The following is a 21,520-nucleotide window of genomic DNA, read 5'->3' on the forward strand; positions in this document are numbered from 1 at the left end:
AGTCAGGACATTACTGATGTAAAAAACAGCACCATCACTATTTGAAAAAAAATCATTTTTGATCAAATCTAGACAGGCTCCATTTCCAACAGCCATCACTCCAACACCTTATCCTTGAGTAATCATGATAAACTGCTGATGTGGTACTAGAAAATCACTTGCCATTATATCAAACACAGTTGAAAGCAATTTGGTTCATTAAATGAAGCTTAACATTGTCTTTGTGTTTGTTTTTGAGTTGCCAAAGTATGCAATAGACTGGCATGTCTTAAGGTCAATATTAGGTCAAAAATGGCAAAAAAGAAAACGCTTTCTCTAGAAACTCGTCAGTCAATCATTGTTTTAAGGAATGAAGGCTATACAATGCTTGAAATTGCCAAAAAACTGAAGACTTCATACAAAAGTGTACACTACAGTCTTCAAAGACAAAGGACAACTGGCTCTAACAAGGACAGAAAGAGATGTGGAAGGCCAGATGTACAACTAAACAAGAGGATAAGTACATCAGTACAGTCTCTAGTTTGAGAAATAGACGCCTCACATGTCCTCAGCTGACAGCTTCATTGAATTCTACCCGCTCAACACCAGTTTCATGTACAATCATAAAGAGAAGACTCAGGGGTGCAGGCCTTATGGGAAGAATTGCAAAGAAAAAGCCACTTTTGAAACAGAAAAACAAAAAGAAAATGTTAGAGTGGGCAAAGAAACACAGACATTGGACAACAGATAATTGGAAAAGAGTGATATGGATCTTAACACCATTGAGCTTTTGTGGGATCAGCTAGACTGTAAGGTGCGTGAGAAGTGCCCGACAAGACAGCCACATCTGTGACAAGTGCTACAGGAAGTGTGGGGTGAAATGTCACTTGAGTATCTGGACAAACTGACAGCTAGAATGCCAAGAATCTGCAAAGCTGTCATTGCTGCACATGGAGGATTTTTTGATGAGAACTCTTTGAAGTAGTTTAAGAAGTTCTGAATTTTTTTTTCAAATTGTAATAGTAATTTTTCATGTTATTAATGTCCTGACTATACATTGTGATCAGTTGAATGCCACTTTGGTGAATAAAAGTATCAATTTCTTTCCATAAGAGGAAAATCTGTACATTATTCCAAACTTTTGTCCGCCAGTGTATATATATATATATATATATATATATATATACACAGTATATTATTTTTTCTGTACCAGAGTAATTTTTTACAGTATTACCGTAAAAAAAAAAAAAAAAATGCTGTTGACCAATAATTTTCTAAATTAAAATCAGCAAAAATGAAAGCAGTACCAAGGGAGTACTAGTATGATGTGTAATTATTTAACAATTATAATAATTTATCTTTTTATTTTTCACAAAGCGGTAATATGATAATGACCATCTTTGTTCATATTTCGGTAATGAGAATTGGAGTGTAAACAATGTAAAAAATCTTGGCCCTAAAAATAAGCTTCATTTTCAATATGCAAAATATTATTTCTTATTGTTTCTTATGAGTTTGGAGTGAAGTAGGACCAGGACATTTTCTTACATTTTCAGGACATTTTCAATCACCCCAAATAGATGAGATCAGGATCTTGAACTTCCTATATAAACATACTTTTAAATGGGAATCCTTAAAGGGTATTTTTTGCTATTACACTATTATATTTGCTATTGTATCATTTATAGGATATCATATTTGTTAATACTACTTATTTACTCCATTTGCTATATTTTTATTGTACCTATTTTGAACTGCTTTGGCAATACAAATGTACAGCTTCTTTTTCAAACTAATAAAGCACACTTAAATTAAAACATTGAAATGTAATTAACTGAAACTGACAGCAAGAAATAGATTGAGACAGAGAGACAGACAGACAGGTGTTTTCCCTTATGATCTGGAGTATTTCAGCAGGTGCACACTGGTATAGGCTACTATATCACCACTTATGCTCAAAAATTCCATCTGATCTCACCCTCTACATTACCATAAGATGCATGCAGCCAGAATTCTTTAAGCAGCAGGTTTTCATAAATGCTGTTGATCACAAATCTCCCACCTGAAGCCCGCTGGCAATCCAGTCGCGCCAAAAACAGCGCACTTACTGTCAGTGATGCAAATTACGCCCAGCAGCAAGCAATAAAACCATTACACTCGGTGATCTATACACTTTGCGATATTTCCCCTAAATGACACAAGCGTGTAACATGATGTCTTTTTTCTCTTTTTGAGAAAATGTGAATTGCTGTGTTAAGTGTGTAATATTTGTTTTTTTCCTGCTAGACATGTTCTAATGGAATTTCCATCCCTATAACAATAACTGCTCATACTTAGGGTTGGTATTTGAGCAAGCACCCCTATTTGTGCAAGAGAAATGTGACACCTCAGATTGCCAGTTGAGGAGATGTGTACTATTACTTTGCTTAGCAATCTAACTTACAATTTTCTCCTGGTGGACAATAAAACAAGAGAGGACTCACATTGAATGGGAAACCCAAGCCATATCTAGGGGCCAGAAGATCATAGAAACTTCATAGAGACTGAGTTGGGTCAGTAAGTGACCACCTAGCAATGCATTTGAACCTATTTTTATAGAGCTCATGGCAATGATCTTGTCAACCATAGTAACATCACAAGACCAAAACAAACACTCTAACATCTCCTTTAGTGCCTTAAAAACCTAACTTTTAATAGTTTGTTCATTTAGAGATGGAGTCAACAGAATAAGACAATCCTGAATTCTGGTTGCATACTCATTCGATGGGCTTGTCTGGAACAGATTTGAAGACAACATACTTCATCAAGTGAGCATCTGTGAATCTTCTATGTCTAGTAATGTTTCAAAATTCAGTGCAAGCCCTCGAAAACACACGCTGAGTGATTTCTGATGTGTGTGTGTGTGTGTGTGTGTGTGTGTGTGTGTAGGAGGAGTATCCAGTAAATGCAACACAATAGAAAAATATCCATTCACATCTCTGTGGCTTTGCGTCTTACTCATACACACTGCCCAGCGAACGCAATGACTTTAGAAGATTAGGCGTTAAACAGTGAAAAACGTGTATTGTACCATTCTTTGTTTGGTAAAGTCGTGACTTTCCCACACAGAACATCCCACTAAACATTTCTGGACTGATCTTCAGAAAGATGCTTTTCAACACTGTTCACAACTCTCTGACATCGGGCCGTTTAGTTTGCATTTATACAACATCAATCTTTATTGTGATGGAAAATGTTATTCTGTGGTCACTCCCATTTATTCAGTATGGACCTTATTTGGTGCAAGATGCTATTTTTTAACTGATGTGCATGAAAATGAGGCAGTGGGGAATAGACGAACACTCCTTCCTATAGGTTGCAGCGGTGCTGTAAACAATTTAAGCATTTTACCAACTTCTGCCAGTCTTCTCCAATGAATTAGACCACCTCACTCTCTTAATTCCTGACCTCCAAAGACATGTTAGCAAGCCTGAATGCACAAAATGACTGACAGGCAGAGGGTGTCAGTCCAGTGGACCGTGGTCAGATTCTTATTGGAGAACAACAGTGCCTGTCCACTTTTTCAGCCTTCTGGGTTCCCATTCATATTTTCCATAGACTTTTCATAAAATCCTTCATAAAAGAGTTCTAAACCATCAACCAAAGTAACCAGCTCCGAGGTGAATCACAACATTACAAACTTTTATTTAAAGCAAAAAAGTATTTGAAAATCTGACATAAAGAAAAAGGTGCAAGACTGTGTACTTAATATCTTTCACGACGCCTCGAACTACAATCCCATCAAGCATTGCGAATGACAAAATTGCATAAAAAATTATGGAAACATAAAACTACTGACTTTAGGGTGTTGATTATAAGTAAAGAAATAGTATATTTTAGGGTATCTATAGGAATCCAAATAAACACGATTAGCACAGTCAGTGAGCGACACATGCGGCTCTCGCGAGACTTTAGGTAACCGGGCGGTTATCTTATAAACACGGCCCTTGTTTGGCGGGCTTAGATGGCCGCGGTTCTCTGATTGGTGGATCTTTCTCTGCTGGACCATGGGTAGTGTAGTTGTTCAACAGGGGCCGGTTGCACCAGCTATACGTAAGTTACAACTTAGCCTAGTTGCGGCATAAATGGTCACTAAGTCACAATTTGCGCACTACTAAATATGTGAGCGTTGCACCATTAAACTTAGGTAGAATGTAACACTACATATAAACTAAATATTTACGTAAGCCTCTGATCAGGAGTAACGATTGGAATAAAAGAGCAGACTGATATTTTATGAAATCAGTGAGCTCATGTTTTATGTGACAGACTTCAGTCCTTTCGACATAGTTTGATGTTGACATTTACACTCGTTTACATTTACGAGAGAGAAAAAACGGACTTCTAAGAGGCTCTTCAGCTTGAAACTGTTCAAACGGTGCCATTTTCATGGTGCGTCGCCCAGTGTCAAATTTCAACACATTCAAAATATATATAGGATATTAAAATGAATAAATATTCATTTGTCCAGCCTGTTGTATTAGTATTTATTTATCACCCCTTATTTATTTTGGTTACCAGTTCCTATATATTGTTATTTACACAGGGCAAATCTACTCTTTATCAAATCTACTTTTATTACGTATCGTATTTTAATGGGGATATAATTTATTACAGCTCACTGTTATGTGAGCAAACAAGGTTTGAACATCAATCGTAACAAGATCAAATTGAAGTTCACTGCTTTTTAACACTTCTGTGTACAAACTTAAAGGCTGTTTATTCAATCAATACAGGTAAACGTCATATTATGCGACTACTCATAACTTTACGGAGAGCTTACGACCTACTAGTTAAGTCTTGCCTTAAGAACAGGTGATGCAACCAAATTAAGCACTGACTTAGTTACAAAGTAATTAGTAGTTACTATGCCCTTAGTGTGAACTTTACGTCCCAACTTACGTGAGACCTTACGCACAGCTGGTGCAACCCTACCCAGGAACTCCGCTATTAAACACGTTTTTTTTTTTTAATGTTTTTTTTTTATCCCCTTTTCTCCCAATTTGGAATGCCCAATTCCCACTACTAAGTAGGTCCTCTTGGTGGCGCGGTTACTCACCTCAATCCGGGTGGCAGAGAACAAGTCTCAGTTGCCTCCGCTTCTGACACTGTCAATCCGCGCAACTTATCACGTGTCCCCATATGTAGAGGCTCATGCTACTCTCCGCGATCCACACACTACTTACCATGTGCCCCATTGAGAGCAAGAAGCACTAATCACGACCACAAGAAGGTTACCCCATGTGACTCTACCCTCCCTAGCAACTGGGCCAATTTTGTTGCTTAGGAGACCTGGCTGGAGTCACTCAGCACATCCTGGATTCCAACTCGCGACTCCAGGTGTGGTAGTCAGCGTCAATACTCACTGAGCTACATAATCTGACATAATGCAGACAGATGGCTTCAACAAAGGCATATGCCATCGATGAACAACCTCTGAGCTCACGGTAGGTCTGTCTTTAAAGGTTTATAAGTTCTCGTTGAAAATCAGTTTGTCTATGGAAAAAATTAATGGGAATTTTACTTCTGGCACCAAACTGTTGCACTCTGTTGCTGTTTACAGAGCCTAAAATGCTGTCACAAAGGGAAGTGTGATATCTCAGGACACCTGCTATCAGGCATATCTGTCAAGTAGTGGGGGCATTTTCTGTGTACTATTAAAAAAAAGAAAAAAAGAAAAAAAGAAAAAACTCCAACAGCAGCACCTTTAATTTCCTAAAAAAATTAACATTTTTGAAAGACAGTAGTTCAACATTTCAATAGTTCAAACCAACCTGACTGTACGTCCACCCTTTACAGTCTCGTTTTCATTCATGTCAAACTAAATATGGCATCTTCCCTGACTTAGGTCCCATTGCAAAAGCTTTGTTTTTTTATATGAAACTTTACAGATGACCTACTAAACACAGAATGTTTGAAGAAGTTCACCTGAGTTTGAAGCTGCTTCTCAGATAGCACATGTACATCTCCAAGATGTCTTTTTAAGAATGTTTCATCTGGAAAGCATCGTATTCTAATTAACATCTGCTAAACATCTTAAAAAGATTGATATACAAACATTCAAAATCATGAACGTCTCATCTTTTGAATGTTAATTTGACATATGCAAGGAACGTCTTATAGATGTATTGCAGATGAGCAAACAACCTAAAAAAATATGTCTTCCAGATGTAAACACACACATCATATATTCGTCTAACAGGGCTGTGATATGAAGAGGTTCTTTAGAACAGAGACTTTCAACCTTTCAGGACATGCTCCCCCCTTCGTTTGTTTGTTTATTATAAGCTCGTGCCCCCCACCTCAACCCAGTAGCGGTTCTAGCTTTTATGGCGCCCTGGGCGAAACACGCTTCAACACGCCCCCAAAGTTGTTGACTGGGGGGTTGTGATTTTTTTTTCATCTGGAAAGCATCAGCATCTAATTTACATCTGCAAAACACCTTAAAATGATCAGATTTACAAACATTCTAAATCATAAACGTCTCAAAGACATCTGCTGAATGTCTTATTGACATCTGAGAGAAAATGTCTTATAGACGTTTTGCAGATGAGCAAAAAACATAAGAAAATATGTCTTCCAGATATAATCACACACATCAAATAGACATCTGGATGATGTACGTGTGCTAGCAGGGAAAATATGTAGACCTTCACTCTCTATATACATGTGTGATGATGGATGAACCTGTTTCTGAGAACATCATGCCAACCTGTAGTTCAATACCCAACACAGCTAGTCGTAAATCATTCTCCACTGTCAATAAACCTGAGTGGTAGGCCTACTTGTTGTTTTATATGAATGACAAACGTGGCTTCGCACTGTGGTTTGGCTGGTCATTGATAGCTTTTGGTGTGACTTTAAGGCAAAAGTCATGTCTACGTGCTAATCTTTGAACGTCGGGTGTTTGGTTTGTCTGCTTCACAGTTTTTCAACCAGAATTAATTGAATTACAACACTAGTATTTCGTTCATGAACAAATTGGTGTTTTTGAATGAATCTTTTAAGGGAATAAAATCATTCTCGTACATTTCATTTGTTTTGGTTGTGAATAACCAATCAGTTGTATCATTGATTCATTGAATCTTTGAATCTTTGATTTGAATCAATGGTTCAGTGATTCACTCACAACATAAAAGCTGCTTATTTGTTGCCACCTGGCACAGAAATGACCGAAGAAATCTTTTTGGTGAGTGAATTCAAAAGACTCGACTCACTAGGGTGAATCAAAGACTGTTTCGCCTAAGACGGACCACTTGTATTAAAGTGAATGGAAGAAAATGGAACGCCCAATATGGCAGATGTAAAAAGGAAGTCCCGCCTTATAGAAAAAAGAGCCAATCACATTTTAGAAACAGACATCGCCTGTCAGTCAACTCGAGAACTTGCATGCACATTAGCTGGACCGGCCTGAAAAATATAATTTTTTAGCGTGATTTGAGCTAGAGAAGCACAATTTATGATACCATTTTTGTCAGATTTTACTGCTGATTTGAAATATGTACTTTGATCGTAATCTTGACCAACCGTTTAGGAGATTTCTTTCTTTCCCTTTTCATGTAGATAGGAGCTGTACTTTTATGTATCTTGTATCCATAAAAAACAGCTGCCCTGGAGAATTCCAAAGATGGTCACTGAGTGGACTGACTTGGGTGAAGTACCATGTTGAAAACCCTCTGCTTTAGAATATCAGTCCAATAGAAGTGCTGTGTTCTTCACAGCAATGATTTTATCTTCAGCAGGAGGTTTGGAGAGGATGTTCTCAAACAATAAAACATGAAAAAAAAAAAAAAAAACCTTTGTTCAGTACATTGTATGATTCTGAAAGTGAAACATGTAAAAATTGTGGTAGGCCTTATCAGAATTATCACACCTAATTACACATTCATTAAAAGAGGAGCATTGGAACAGACAGCAATCCACCCAAACACACCAAGTCCTTACCACATTGATTTTCAGTGTGTATTTCAGTTATCTGGGTTGTTGGCGATTCTGCTGAATGTGTTTTGATCTAGTGTGTGCTATTGTGTTAAATAACATTTTAAATCACTTTAAATTTCACTTTAACCCTTGTGCTGTGTTCCTTATTGGCTACCACTCCTTGTGTTCACCTGTCAAAATGACAGACCCACTAAGAGATGTCTTTTTAAAGACTAGACTCCGGACTCTACAATGCATATAGCTGATCCTACTAATTCATAAATAATGCTTTTAATTAGCTGACAAATAAGAGCTGTTTCGTTCTTATCATTTGCAAATTTGTTATCACAACAATTATACTCAGAGTTGGTAAAACCATAAAAAAGATGAGCTAGCCTTGTGTTATATATCGTTGGAAATGTCTCAATTTGTAGAATGCAATGAGTACATTTGTTTCACTCAGATGCCAAACTACAGTGAGTATTAGTGTATGAAATTCCCACAGACACACATAAATATAATAAGCAGAAGTGTCTTTTTGTAATGTTTTTCCTTATTACTCCCTGAAACATACATATCACACAGACAATGATGTACTGTAACTTACAGCAGACTATGCCAATTCAAACGAGCCCAAACACGACATAATATGATAAGTAGATCTTGAAATATTCCTCAAAGAGTGTACATGGAAAAACGATGCACAAAAGGTTGCTCAACACACATTTTGTGTGTGTGTGTGTGTGTGTGTGTGTGTGTGTGTGTGTGTGTGTGCGTGGAGTATGTGCACATGTCTGAGGACTTTGTGCGTGGAAACACACATCCACAAATGTGCTCATCTAAAGGGTTGGGATGCTCCTGAACACATAATATTTCTGTATTTTGTAGTCTAATCCATTCATTTCCAATGGCCGGTCATTTCTGACCAGGAACACAAGTGTAACAAAGTGAAATAAAACTATTAAAATGTATAGGAAATGGTCCAATTTTATTTTTTTATTTTTTTCATGTACCATATGTGAACAAAGTCAAGGAAATGCATTCCAATTGGATTAAGTAAAAAAATAAAATTAAAAAAAAAAAAAAAGATTTTAAAAAAATCCGGGACAAAATGACTGAAACACAATATAATGGTTAAAAATGGTCTGTATCTGCTTTGGAGTCTCTTAATTATTTTGAAGTGAAGCTTTTGCGAGGCTGGAGGTTCCCATATAGAGAGAGAGAAAAAAAAAAACTTTCAGGACTCTGAGAAAGCAAGATTACTAAAATACTGTAACACTGGCATACTGAAATGATAAAACACTCAAGTATGAATGAATGAAAATACTAAGTGAAATACACAATACTGAGATGCTGACATAAATACAGAAATGCTGCATAATTTAAATACTGATTAGTCTACTCTCAGGGATAAAACTAGACCACATTAATTGTTGATCTCGACTAAGAACTCTTGATTTTAGGTCACTGTGGTGGTCTCGTGAAGGATCTCAGTCTGAGCTCTGAGCTGTTCTTGAGGTAGCACTAAATGGCACTCAACCAGCATTTTTGTTTCCCTCATGCGCTTGGAGAAACAGGGTGAGGAGCAGATTTTGACAACCGCCCACGTGAGAAACATGTTCTGCCAAAAAGACGTATTTTTAAATGGCTGGAACTGCTGAGCAGAAGGTCAGACATTTGATCAAAGCAGCTTTCAGAGTGTTAGAGAGACTCAGGAAAGCTGATCAGCCCAATTCTGATGTGACAAAGAGAACTTAAGACAAAGAATGAATAAACAACAAGCAACCCACTCAGCTCTGCTTCACTGTGAACTTTCAGCAGTTTTGATTGTAAGTCAGAAACAATATACTGTTGCCCCAAAAAGGTATTTAAACGCCTAACCAGCTCTTACTAATGTATGAAAGTCAAGTAGGAAAAGACAGAATGAAGTCTTTTTTTTAAACAATACATACCATTCAAAATAAAGCTAATTTCGACATTTGTTGTTATCCAACTTTAAGGCAACATGTCCATATTGACAGATTGAACTACACCTGTGGTTACTCTGCTGGGACATCTGTGTGAACTTGATGGGAACAGACTTCATGCATCCACTATCACACCGAGACCAATTATGGCTCAAAACATTAAAGTAAGTTCTCTAGAAGAGGTCTAGTATTATTTGTTTGCCAATGCGTGCAATAAGTGTGGCTTAAGTGTCCAAATACTCTTTGGGGCCACTGTATCATATGACAGACAGAAAGAAAATAATTCAGTTATTATTAAACTGAAATATTATAAGCCATTAGTGTAAAAGAGTCATGATATATTTAAAAAATAGGCTTTATTTTGATGCCCCATGTAACAAAGAAACATTACTTAGTAACAAAAGTGCCTGTTCCACAGGCATCCTGAATACACAAATACATATAACTCAGCACATAATATGATATCACAGTATAAAAGATTACATATCTTAAACACAGAGTGCAGTATACATTGAATGTATTAATGCAAACAACTGTGAACAATAGGTCAATTGAGACGCCAGCGTCAGTGAACAATGGATATGATCCAACAGCGACATCTGGTGGCTGCTGTGAGAATTTGCCTTGATGTAATTAAATCAAAGCAAAATCTTATTTGCAATCTAACAAACAACTGAAAGATGCTACACTTGTTTCTCAGCAGTACAGCCACACCTGCTGTCAGGCAGGTTTATGACAGTGGTTGCAGAGGTCCATAACTCTTTTGGTTAATCTCAGGGAAAGTTTGTTTAGTGTCCACACAGCAGACTACTCAAGGGCTATGTTTGGGATTGACAAACACAAGAAAAGGGCTTGAATTTGGTTATTCGTTCATACAGACGGTATGTCACTTTTGCCAATCCCAAACACTGACTGTGTGATCGTAGCCATGACTGATGACTCATGGAACAATTCCATGATTTGCAACAGAAAGAGTTATTTTTACGTAACATTTCCGATCACAGACATTTTATAGAGTTTTGTTATCACTTTTTGTCTGACAATAAAAGTGAATCCTGCTGTGGTTTAAAGAACACGTTCCAACTTCAGTTTCTTCTTCCTCATCTGCTGCATACTGGCGTCATGGCGCATAATGCAGGCAACTCAATGCAGTTCAGTTTTTGATATGTTTGCTTGTCTTCCTCTCTTTGCCAGCTCTATCTGGTTTGTTGTTTCAGTCGGACTGCTCTGCGAGTTGATCCATGATGTGTTCGTCACCCTCGGGGGTTTTCACGCTGTCTGTGCGGACGATGCAGGTGGGCCGATGGAGGTTGAGCATCACAATGAGTTGCTGTCTCTCTGATTTCAGCTCCTCAATCTGAGATTTCAGCTCTGAGTTCAACGTCTCCAGCCGCTCTGACTCCTAGAAAACCAACAAGAAAGCATTCAGTCAATAAAACACCTCAATCCTGCCTCAATGGACACTTTTTTTTTTTTTTTTTACAAAATTGTTGAAAAACAACCATGATTCTACTGATAAGATTTTCCGGTAACACTTTATTTGACGGTATTGTTTATGTAACTGTGTATTTGGGTAACTGACAAATGTACATCAGGATTTTAGGTTAAAGGAACATTCCGGGTTCAATACAAGTTAAGGTCAATCGACAGCATGCGGCATAATGTTGATTACCACAAATATTTATTTAGACTCGTAACCTCCTTTTCTTTCAAATAAGCAAAAATCGAGGTTACACTGAGGCACTTACAGTGGAAGTGAATGGGGCCAATTTTTGGAGAGTTAAAAGGCAGAAATGTGAAGCTTATAATTTCATAAAAGCACTTAAATTAATTCTTCTGTTAAAACTAGTGTATTATTTGAGCTGGAAAATTTTTAAATTGTCATTTTTAATCATTTTAGGGTTTGTTGACATTACATCATCATGGTAACAAAGTTGTAAAATTGGCTATAACTTTACACAGAAATGTTAGTTAGTGATTTTATCACACTAAAATCATGTAAACACACATATTGTTTATGTTTTATGTCTATACTTTTGAAAAAGTGAGTATTTTTACATTTAAAATTTGGCCCCCATTCACTTCTATTGTAAGTGCCTCACTGTAACCCAGATTTTTGCCTTTTTAAAGAAAAGGAGGGGTGAGTTGAAATTATTTTTTGGGTAATCAACATTATGCCACAAATGCTGTTGACTGAGCTTAACTTGTATTGAACCCGGAACATTCCTTTAAATGGATACGGGTGTATCAAAGGAAATGCTGAAACTGGTCACCATTTCAGTTATTCACCACTTTTAATCAGTTTGATTTCACTTGTTCCTGCAGTGAGACAAAGAATTTTTTGAAAGTACATTGTAAAATAATTTTAGGGCAATATGTAAATTCATGACCAGTCATTTTTGAAAATATACCTCATTTGGATAATGCCACAATATAATTAAAATTGATACTTTATTTCACAGTTCATGATGAGGACAATCACACCACAGGACAATGTCCACATTTCAAATTGATAAAAAAACAAGACAAAAAAAAAAAAACACAATTTGAATAAATAATTTAACGGTTATTTGCAAAATCTCTTTGCCTATGAAAATATAAGCAATAAAATAAATGGCCTTTTTTGTGGATAGTAAAATTACATGTTAGTAATTTCTGAGTAATTAATTATTTGTAATGTGTAATTATAATGTAGAGCTGATTGTACTTATACGTCATTTATAGAAACTTGTAACACGTGTAACATGGACAATGTAAAATAAAGTGTTACCCATTTTTCCTGTCTTTCCTCCTTTTATACAAACACTGATCTGATGGTAATTCATTAGAAGTGGTTTTTTTATTTATTTTTGTAACTCACCTTCTGGAGATAGTCTGTTCTTTCCTTCTTTCTGTTCCGACAGCGAGCGGCTGCAACTTTATTTTTTTCTCGCCTTCTTTTTTTGCGTTCGTCATCGTCATCTATCTGCAGGTCAGAGGTTCAGATGTGATACTTTAAAAATCAGCTTATTAATTTACGCTCAGTGATATTACACACAAATTTGCTTCCGTGGTTCAAAATAGTTTGTCAAAGATTCGTGGTGCATTAAATTAAATATTGATGCAGTATATACGGAGTTCACACGTGCAAGGCAACTCAAAATATATTATACATTTGAATAATTTTAATTATTATAATAGCAATAGATTTTAATTAATTTATATACATATGTGTGTATGCATTTTATTTTATTTTTTAAAAGCAAGATAAAGAAAGCTAAACTGATATGTGAAAGACACTTTTCTTAAAGACACACAGCCTATTTTACTTCTGTCCACCAGGTGTCACTCTTGGCTAGGTAAAAAAAAAATCTTTCAAACGATGTTTCTCAAACTGTTGCACATACTGTATAATGTTGTAACATTGAATTTGAAACAATTAAATATGGTTGTTATAATACCAGTTCTAATTACAGACATTATTAGATACAAGCACAAAGAACATTTACTTTTAGGTTGTCTCTTGTATCAGTGTTTCTTAGTTCTTCGTTAGTAAATGTCATGTTAATTTCTCACCTCACCCTTGATGACACTCAGTGGTCTCTTGGCGTGTCTGTTTAGGATGCTGAGAGGAGACAGAACAGCGCCTATTCTGTAGAGTTCGGCTAGTTTCAGCTGGTCTGTGAGAGTGGTGGCGGGAATGCCAGCCAATGGGCCGACACTGGGCAGAGAACCGGCCGTAACCATGGGATCAGGGATTTGACCAGGCATCATTGCTGATGAGAAAGAGAGGATGTCATTATTAATCTTTGTCATACAGAGAGTTTTAAAGAGTGTGTTACAGATACAAGTGCAACTATGGCTCTGTTCCAAGACCTAGTGAGCTGCCTTTGCTCAAAGTCTGAGAACAAGTTTTTACTTGGGATTAATGCTGATATGAGTCTTCATCAAGCACAGTGGAAAGCCACAGATAATAATGAAGTTTCCACAGGAGGAACACATACTCTGTAAATCTGCTTCTCAGAGAGTTATAGGGAAATTTCAAGATTCCCAAGTGTAAAACAACACCTACGCATATTGAAACCGATGCTCAAAACAGCCCTTAAATTGCCTGAAAGGGCCATTACAGGATTATGTAACAGAAGTTATGCTAATGTTTCTGGCCTGACAAACTAAGGCTAAAATAAGCTGATCTGCAGCACAGATGAATATATAAAAATGATCCTAGCTGTCAACTGCACATATCTTAACACTGACTTCTGTGCAACTCAAGTACATACTGTGTATATTTTACTCATTTGAAGAGATTTAAAAATACATTTATTTTTAAGGTAACACTTTACAATAAGGTTGTATTTGTTAACATTAGTTAATGCATTAGGTTTATATTTTTACAGCATTTATTAATCTTGTAAAAATAAAATTGTTCATTGTTAAATTATGTTAGTTCATAATGCATTAACTAATGTTTACGTATACATATTTTAATTTAAAAATGTATTAGTATACAGTATGTTGAAATTAACATTAAAGATTAATAAATGCTGTAAAAGTGTTGCTCATTGGAAGTTCATGTTAACAAATGAAACTGTATTGTATTGTAAAGTGTTCCCATTTTTAATTTGACCTTTACTTAACCAGGCAATGTGTGCTATTTCACATCCTAAAAAAACTGTATTAACTGGACAAAGAAAACCGATCACAGCAATTGCACAAGATATTTCATAATTTTAGGCTACTGGATTTTACAGTGTCTTTGTTAATTTCAAAATCATATTTTAAATATAACAGAGAAATGAAATGTCAAAACTGCACATGGGCAGTTGACAAATAACATGCACGTGGAACTTTTAACTTGTTTTAAATACTTTTCTTTTAGGTCAATTATATGTGCAAGGGGAAAGTGCATTTTAAAGGGGATTATTTTGTATTATTATTTACATTTATGTTTATTCCAGTTCACTTAAATAATCCTTCAGTGTAACAAATAGCCTATATTTTTAAAGTACAAATATTGCATTTCTCTCAGTTCGTATAAAGCCATAAAACCTGCATGTATAATAATAAGAAACAGGATGTATAAGACGTTGTTGGATAATATGAAGTTTATATGTACCATATCACACTGACTGGTTGAAACATTTCATGTCAACTACACTGGGGAAAAAAAAAGAAAAAAAAAAGAAAGTCATTGCTTTTACATAATTCAATTATGGGCATCAGTTCCACATAATGAAAATGCATTTCCTTAATACGAAATGAAAATGTAGGCTCTACTTAAAAGTTTTGTATTGTATAAACCCAAAGGAATTAAGTTAGTCTCACTTAAATTAGATCTGTCCAATTTACTTCACTCGATTTAACAACTTGCTGCTAGCTAGCCACAACACACATTAACATATTATAGTTATCTTTCTGTTCAGTATGACCATGATGGTGCTTGTTAAGAGTCTATTGTTCCTCAATCAGTCTGTATGCTGATGATCTTTCAGTCTTTGCTTCATGACCAAGAAAAACATACAAGTTGTTCAACAAAGTTGTGAAGCACCCATCCTCAACCTAACCATTAGCTTCACTCTTCTCCACAATGGTAACCTCCAAAAAATTTCCACCATCACAGAACTTCTCTAAATCGCAACATAACCTGACATAAAACACTAACAAGTCTCCTCTCCTACTTTCATTTTGTGCAGAAATACATTAAAATAACACTTAATTTCAAAATGTACTCTCCCAATCCAGTCTCATACAAAGCATGCTGGGAAATGGAAACCCCTTGTCCTGTTTCAGAAACACTTTGATAAAAAGTAACATATATTTCAAATATATGTTTTCTAATTTAACGCCGGCCCCTTAAATTCTTTGGCCAGTTCATGAATAATTTATTTGATTTTATATGATTGATTTGAAAGAATTAAAAGAACAGTTTCATGTCTATCCTTGCATTTTTCATCTGGTCGAGGTTGATAGGGGTTTTAGAAAGTAATTAGTTTCAGATAGAGTAATTAGTACAGTAATATAATTACACTGTAGAAGATGTAATTAGTAGTTAGTAATTAATTACTTTTTTAGAGTAACTTACCCAACACTGATTCAATAGAGCTGCATTCCATTTTTTTAGTGTATATGATACTCTAATCAACTATTCAGTTGTAATCAAGCCATTTTCACCATAAAGTTGAAAGCTACATTGTTTCATACAATAGCCTAATAAACAACACATCTGTTTCAGTCAAATATTAAGGATGCACCTGCAATTCTGCAATTGACCAAGTCATCTGAGGCCGTCATTGGTGAATGTCTTTTGTTCTATCGAGTCTCAGCACTCTTATGTAACTGAGCAAACAACTGCAGACCGGATGAAACTTTCCCTGCCATTAAGCCCAATGTTTAATATGTTTAACAGCTACAGATGCTTAAAAACATGAAGAATCGTTCGTCCTGCTCGATCTTTAAACCGCGTATGATATTGTCTTATAAAACAATATTTTTCTGCTGTGATTGCTGCTAACTAACTCTATCAAAGCTCTTCTTCTGTCACTAAATAACCCATAAAATAGCAGTAAAATAAAACACTTACTTGTTTGTTTTTTTGCAACGAGTTCGTGATTGTTCGACCGTTCAGCCCGTTTGTGGAATGATTCGCGTTGCATCAGCGGGTTTAAGTATAGATGAGCGCGCTGGAATGCGGAACTCTCCGCGTCCTGACGTCAGCACACGTTATAAAAGTAAGAGAAAGGGAGCTTTCGGCCCCGCCTCCTAGCAACCAAAAACACACAACACAGCAACGCGCGGAACTCCCTGTTGTTTGTGTAGCCGCGAGCGGGATATCCCATCAAAACATACACAAATGACGACGATGAACTCATATCTGAATCTAATTATGATGAGGCTTCAGGAAAATTCGAGTTTAAGTATGGACTGAACTTGAGATAAATTCCACCGTTCCACAAATAATAGCTTAATCTTAAAGCTCGTGCACGCCTGTTATCAAATTACACACAAATTACATTATTTAGTACGATCGATGGTAATATCGCGTTACCAATGATCACTTATGTAAATATTCAGCAAATATCTTAATACTCATGTTGCTGTCTAGACTACAAAGTTCCCAAAAAGTATTTGGAAACTTAAAATGTCTGTATTTAGTCATTGCTTAAGATAACAAAACATCAAACCAAGTGCCATTTGGTTTAAATATAGCACAAGCAAAACATTTTTAAAGCAAAACGTTTCACTAAATAATTTTGTACATTTTTTAATTATGTAAAAACTAATTTTAAAATGTACGCATTTAAATGTAATTTAATTTAGTAACCTTTAATCAAATAAAATATTTAGGAACTAAATGCAACTAAATATTTTGTTATAAAACTGAAACGCGTAAATCTTAAAAATATGCTAATATTTACTCACTGAGCACTTTATTAGGAATACCTGTACACCAACTTATTCATGCGATTATCTATTCAGCCAATCGTGTGGTAGCAGTGCAGTGCATAAAATCATGCAGATACGGGTCAGGAGCTTCAGTAAATGTTCACATCAACCATCAGAATGGGGAAAAAATGTGATCTCAGTGATTTGGACCTTGGCATGATTGTTGGTGCCAGACGGGCTGGTTTGAGTATTTCTGTAACTGCTGATCTTCTGGGATTTTCACACACAATAGTCTCTAGAATTTACTCAGAATGGTGCCAAAAACAAAAAACATCCAGTGAGTGGCAGTTCTGCGGACCAGGGGCGGACTGGACATAGGGAGAACCAGGACTCAACCGGGGCTGACACGGGCTGCCGCATTATGCCGAACGTGCCGCGACTAGCTGAAGAGGGCCGCAAAACGGCGCCGTGATATGCAGAAAACGGACAGCTGCGGACGGAAACGCCTTGTTGATGACAGAGGTCAACAGAGAATGGCCTGACTGGACTGAGCTGACAGAAAGGCTACAGTAACTCAGATATCCACTCTGTACAATTGTAGTGAGCAGAATCGCATCTCAGAATGCACAACATGTCGAACCTTGAAGCGAATGGGCTACAACAGTAGAAGACCACGTCGGGTTCCACTTTCTGTATTACATTCGTAATATTAAAAGTCTCTAACATGTTTTACGCTTACATACATTTCACATTTTTTCTATCAGACATATCAGAGCATATCACACCTCAGGCACATGAGAGGAAAATTCACCTAATAAAATGTCCATAGAATGAGCATATGTGTGTCTCTCAGAATCTATGTGTGCATGACTTATACATATGATTAAACAATCTAACAGATTCCTGTATATTTTTGTGTGCACTACACTGAAGCACTGACAATACAGACAGACTGCAGACAGAATCACCTCTGTGCTTCACCTATTACACACAGACATGCTTCCTCTTCCACATTTATTGTCCGACAGCATTATTGTATCATCAGTGGAGTCATCATGATTTATGAAGCCTGGAATTTTTAGTCTGAAGTCAAATTCACTATAAGCTAATTGTGTAACAGGTTCTATGCCTTTAACAAAAGCACAAATTTTAAATTTTCCAAATCACTATATGGGAAAAAGGGTCAAAAACGGCATAAAACCTGAAGAGAAATGTTTCGAGAACTTCTCTTCTTTCTCCATCAGTGGCTGTACGTTCATATCCAGTACCTGATGAGCAATGCTGAGTAAAGCACTTCTGCATTTTGTGATAAAATTAATAATGAACGAGAATGATGAACAGTTTTTTCTGACCAAATTAAACTGAGAAAACAGCAGCCAGACATTGTTCCAATCTGACCTTTTTTGATCCTGGAAACATGTTATAATTGGATAGACAGTCATTTGGAAATGCACAAGTGGTCCATTCTAAATGATGCACATTCATACACTATTTAGGCATTTTTTTGGAAAATGATGCTAATACTGCAGCCCTGCTCTGTGTTATCAAGCAGCCACATTTACACTGGTGGCCAAAAGTTTGGAATAATTTACAGATTTTGATGTTTGGAAGGAAATTGGGACTTTAATTCACCAAAGTGGCATTCAACTGTTCACAAAGTAGTCAGAACATTACTGATGTAATAAAAAAAAAAAAATTAAAAAAAGCACCATTACTATTTGAAAAAAGTGATTAAATCTAGACAGACCCCATTTCCAGCAGCCATCACTCCAACACCTTATCCTTGAGTAATCATGCTAAATTGCTAATATGGTTCTAGAAAATCACTTGCCATTATATCAAACACAGTTGAAAGCTATTTGGTTCGTTAAATTAAGCTTAACATTGTCTTTGTGTTTGTTTTTGAGTAGCCACAGTATGCAATAGACTGGCATCTCTTAAGGTCAATATTAGGTGAAAAATGGCAACAACAACAACAACAAAAAAAAAAGAAAACAAAAGAAACAGCTTTCTCTAGAAACTCATCAGTCCATCATTGTTTTGAGGAATGAAGGCTATACAATGCTTGAAATTGCCAAAAAAAAAAAAAAACTGAAGATTTCATACTAAGGTGTACACTACAGTCTTCAAAGACAAAGGACAACTGGCTCTAACAAGGACAGAAAGAGATGTGGAAGACCAGATGTACAACTAAACAAGAGGATAAGTACATCAGAGTCTCTAGTTTGAGAAATAGACGCCTCACATGTCCTCAGCTGACTTCATTGAATTCTACCCGCTCAACACCAGTTTCATGTCCAACAGTAAAGAGAAGACTCAGGGGTGCAGGCCTTATGGGAAGAATTGCAAAGAAAAAGCCACTTTTGAAACAGAAAAACAAAAAGAAAAGGTTAGAGTGGGCAAAGAAACACAGACATTGGACAACAGATAATTGGTGTTATGGATCTTAACCCCATTGAGCTTTTGTGGGATCAGCTAGACTGTAAGGTGTGTGAGAAGTGTACGATAAGACAGCCACATCTGTGACAAGTGCTACAGGAAGTGTGGGGTGAAATGTCACCTGAGTATCTGGACAAACTGACAGCTAGAATGCCAAGAATCTGCAAAGCTGTCATTGCTGCACATGGAGGATTTTTTGATGAGAACTCTTTGAAGTAGTTTATGAAGTACTGAAATTTTTTTTTTCAAATTGTAATAGTAATTTTTCATGTTATTAATGTCCTGACTATACATTGTTATCAGTTGAATGCCACTTTGGTGAATAAAAGTACCAATTTCTTTCCATAAGAGCAAAATCTGTACATTATTCCAAAATTTTGTCCGCCAGTGTATATTTGTAACATTTACTTTATTAACAATTTTCTATTGGAGAGAATGGTTGGTTTATAACACTTTTTTGCATTCTTAAAAAAAAAAAAAAAAACCATACATTTTCAGCAATGCTCTTTGTCCATAATGAATCAACCTTCCTTAGGGAAAAACCCCTTTTTTCAATGTCTTTTCAATAAAAGTGAACTTATGGATTTTTTTTATCTATATTGTAAACATTACTTACATTTGAAAAATTGCAAGAAAAAAATCAATGCAGTCTCACGTCAAAATCGTATTAATGTATACGATTAACCAAGTTAAATCGTACGATAATGTACGATTATTGCTCGCATTCAAGAAGCGAGACTCAACTCTCGTACAGATACAGAATACATCGCGATATTTGGCAAGAGTTTACCTGTGTCCCCCTATTTATGTTTTATATTAAACCCTTAATTTACGTTATTAATCAATTTTTCCACATTTATATTAAAGCACTGCATTATATCTGTCCACTATACTTAGGCTGTCTTTGTATTCTATTGCTTTTTACCGAACACATTGCTGGCCAGCTAGGGAGATTAAACGCGAATGTCTCTCACGTTGATATATCAGATATTTGATCAATTTTATCGTTTTCATATAAGTAACTGATAATAGTTCGGTGTTCAATTATTACGGTTCCAGTGTTGTTGAAAACATTCCAGACACGTGGCTGTAAACGTCAGTAGCCTAAATGCTGCTATATTAAAAACTGCACCCTGAATTCGTCATGCAGAAAAAAGAGGAAATCCTGCAGAACATGTTTGATTTCAGCCAGTTTAAATTCAGATGAATCATGTGCCATGGCACATGTTGACTAATCCAGAGTTAAACTTTAATAAAACTGACCATATACCATCGTCTTTCTGTCTGACGGTCTGTCTGTCTCTATCAGGCACACTAACATTTATTTTCTCAGCATACACTTTCTTAAAGGAATAGTTCACCCAAAAATTAAAATGACCTCATCATTTCCTCAATCTCATGCCATCCAAGATGTGTTTGACTTTCTTTCTTCTGCAGAGCACAAATTAAGATTTTTAGAATAATATTCCAGCACTGTTGCTCTATTCAATGCAAGAGAATGGTGGCCAGAACTTTGAAGCTCCAAAAAGCACATAAAGGCAGTGTAAAAGGAAATCACAAGACTCCAGTGGTTAAATCCATGTCTTCAGAAGCGATATGATAGGTGTGGGTGAGAAACAGATAAATATTTAAGTCCTTTTTTTTTTTTAACATAAATCTCCACTTTCACTTCCACATTTGTCTTATTTTGGATTTTGGTGATTCACATTCTTCGTGCATATCGCCACCTACTGGTTGGGGCTGGTCAAAGGTGGAGATTTAGAGTAAAAATGAATTAAATATTTATCTGTTTCTCACCCACACCTATCATATCG

At 36.1% G+C, this 21,520-nt stretch overlaps 1 protein-coding gene across 1 annotated transcript; it reads right to left on the reverse strand.

Annotated features, from left to right (window-relative positions):
* Nucleotides 1–10,242: 10,242 nt before the first annotated feature.
* Nucleotides 10,243–16,566, reverse strand: LOC127415699 (jun dimerization protein 2-like). The gene is made up of 4 exons (XM_051654520.1): nucleotides 16,465–16,566; nucleotides 13,461–13,660; nucleotides 12,766–12,870; nucleotides 10,243–11,307 (listed from the first exon to the last, which is right to left on the reverse strand). Exons 1-4 carry the CDS (start codon nucleotides 16,535–16,537, stop codon nucleotides 11,119–11,121), a joined length of 567 nt encoding a protein of 188 aa, XP_051510480.1. The 5' UTR covers nucleotides 16,538–16,566; the 3' UTR covers nucleotides 10,243–11,118.
* Between the last annotated feature and the right edge of the window lie 4,954 nt (nucleotides 16,567–21,520).

Source organism: Myxocyprinus asiaticus, chromosome 25, assembly GCF_019703515.2.
Source record: "Myxocyprinus asiaticus isolate MX2 ecotype Aquarium Trade chromosome 25, UBuf_Myxa_2, whole genome shotgun sequence".
Taxonomy (NCBI): domain Eukaryota; kingdom Metazoa; phylum Chordata; class Actinopteri; order Cypriniformes; family Catostomidae; genus Myxocyprinus; species Myxocyprinus asiaticus.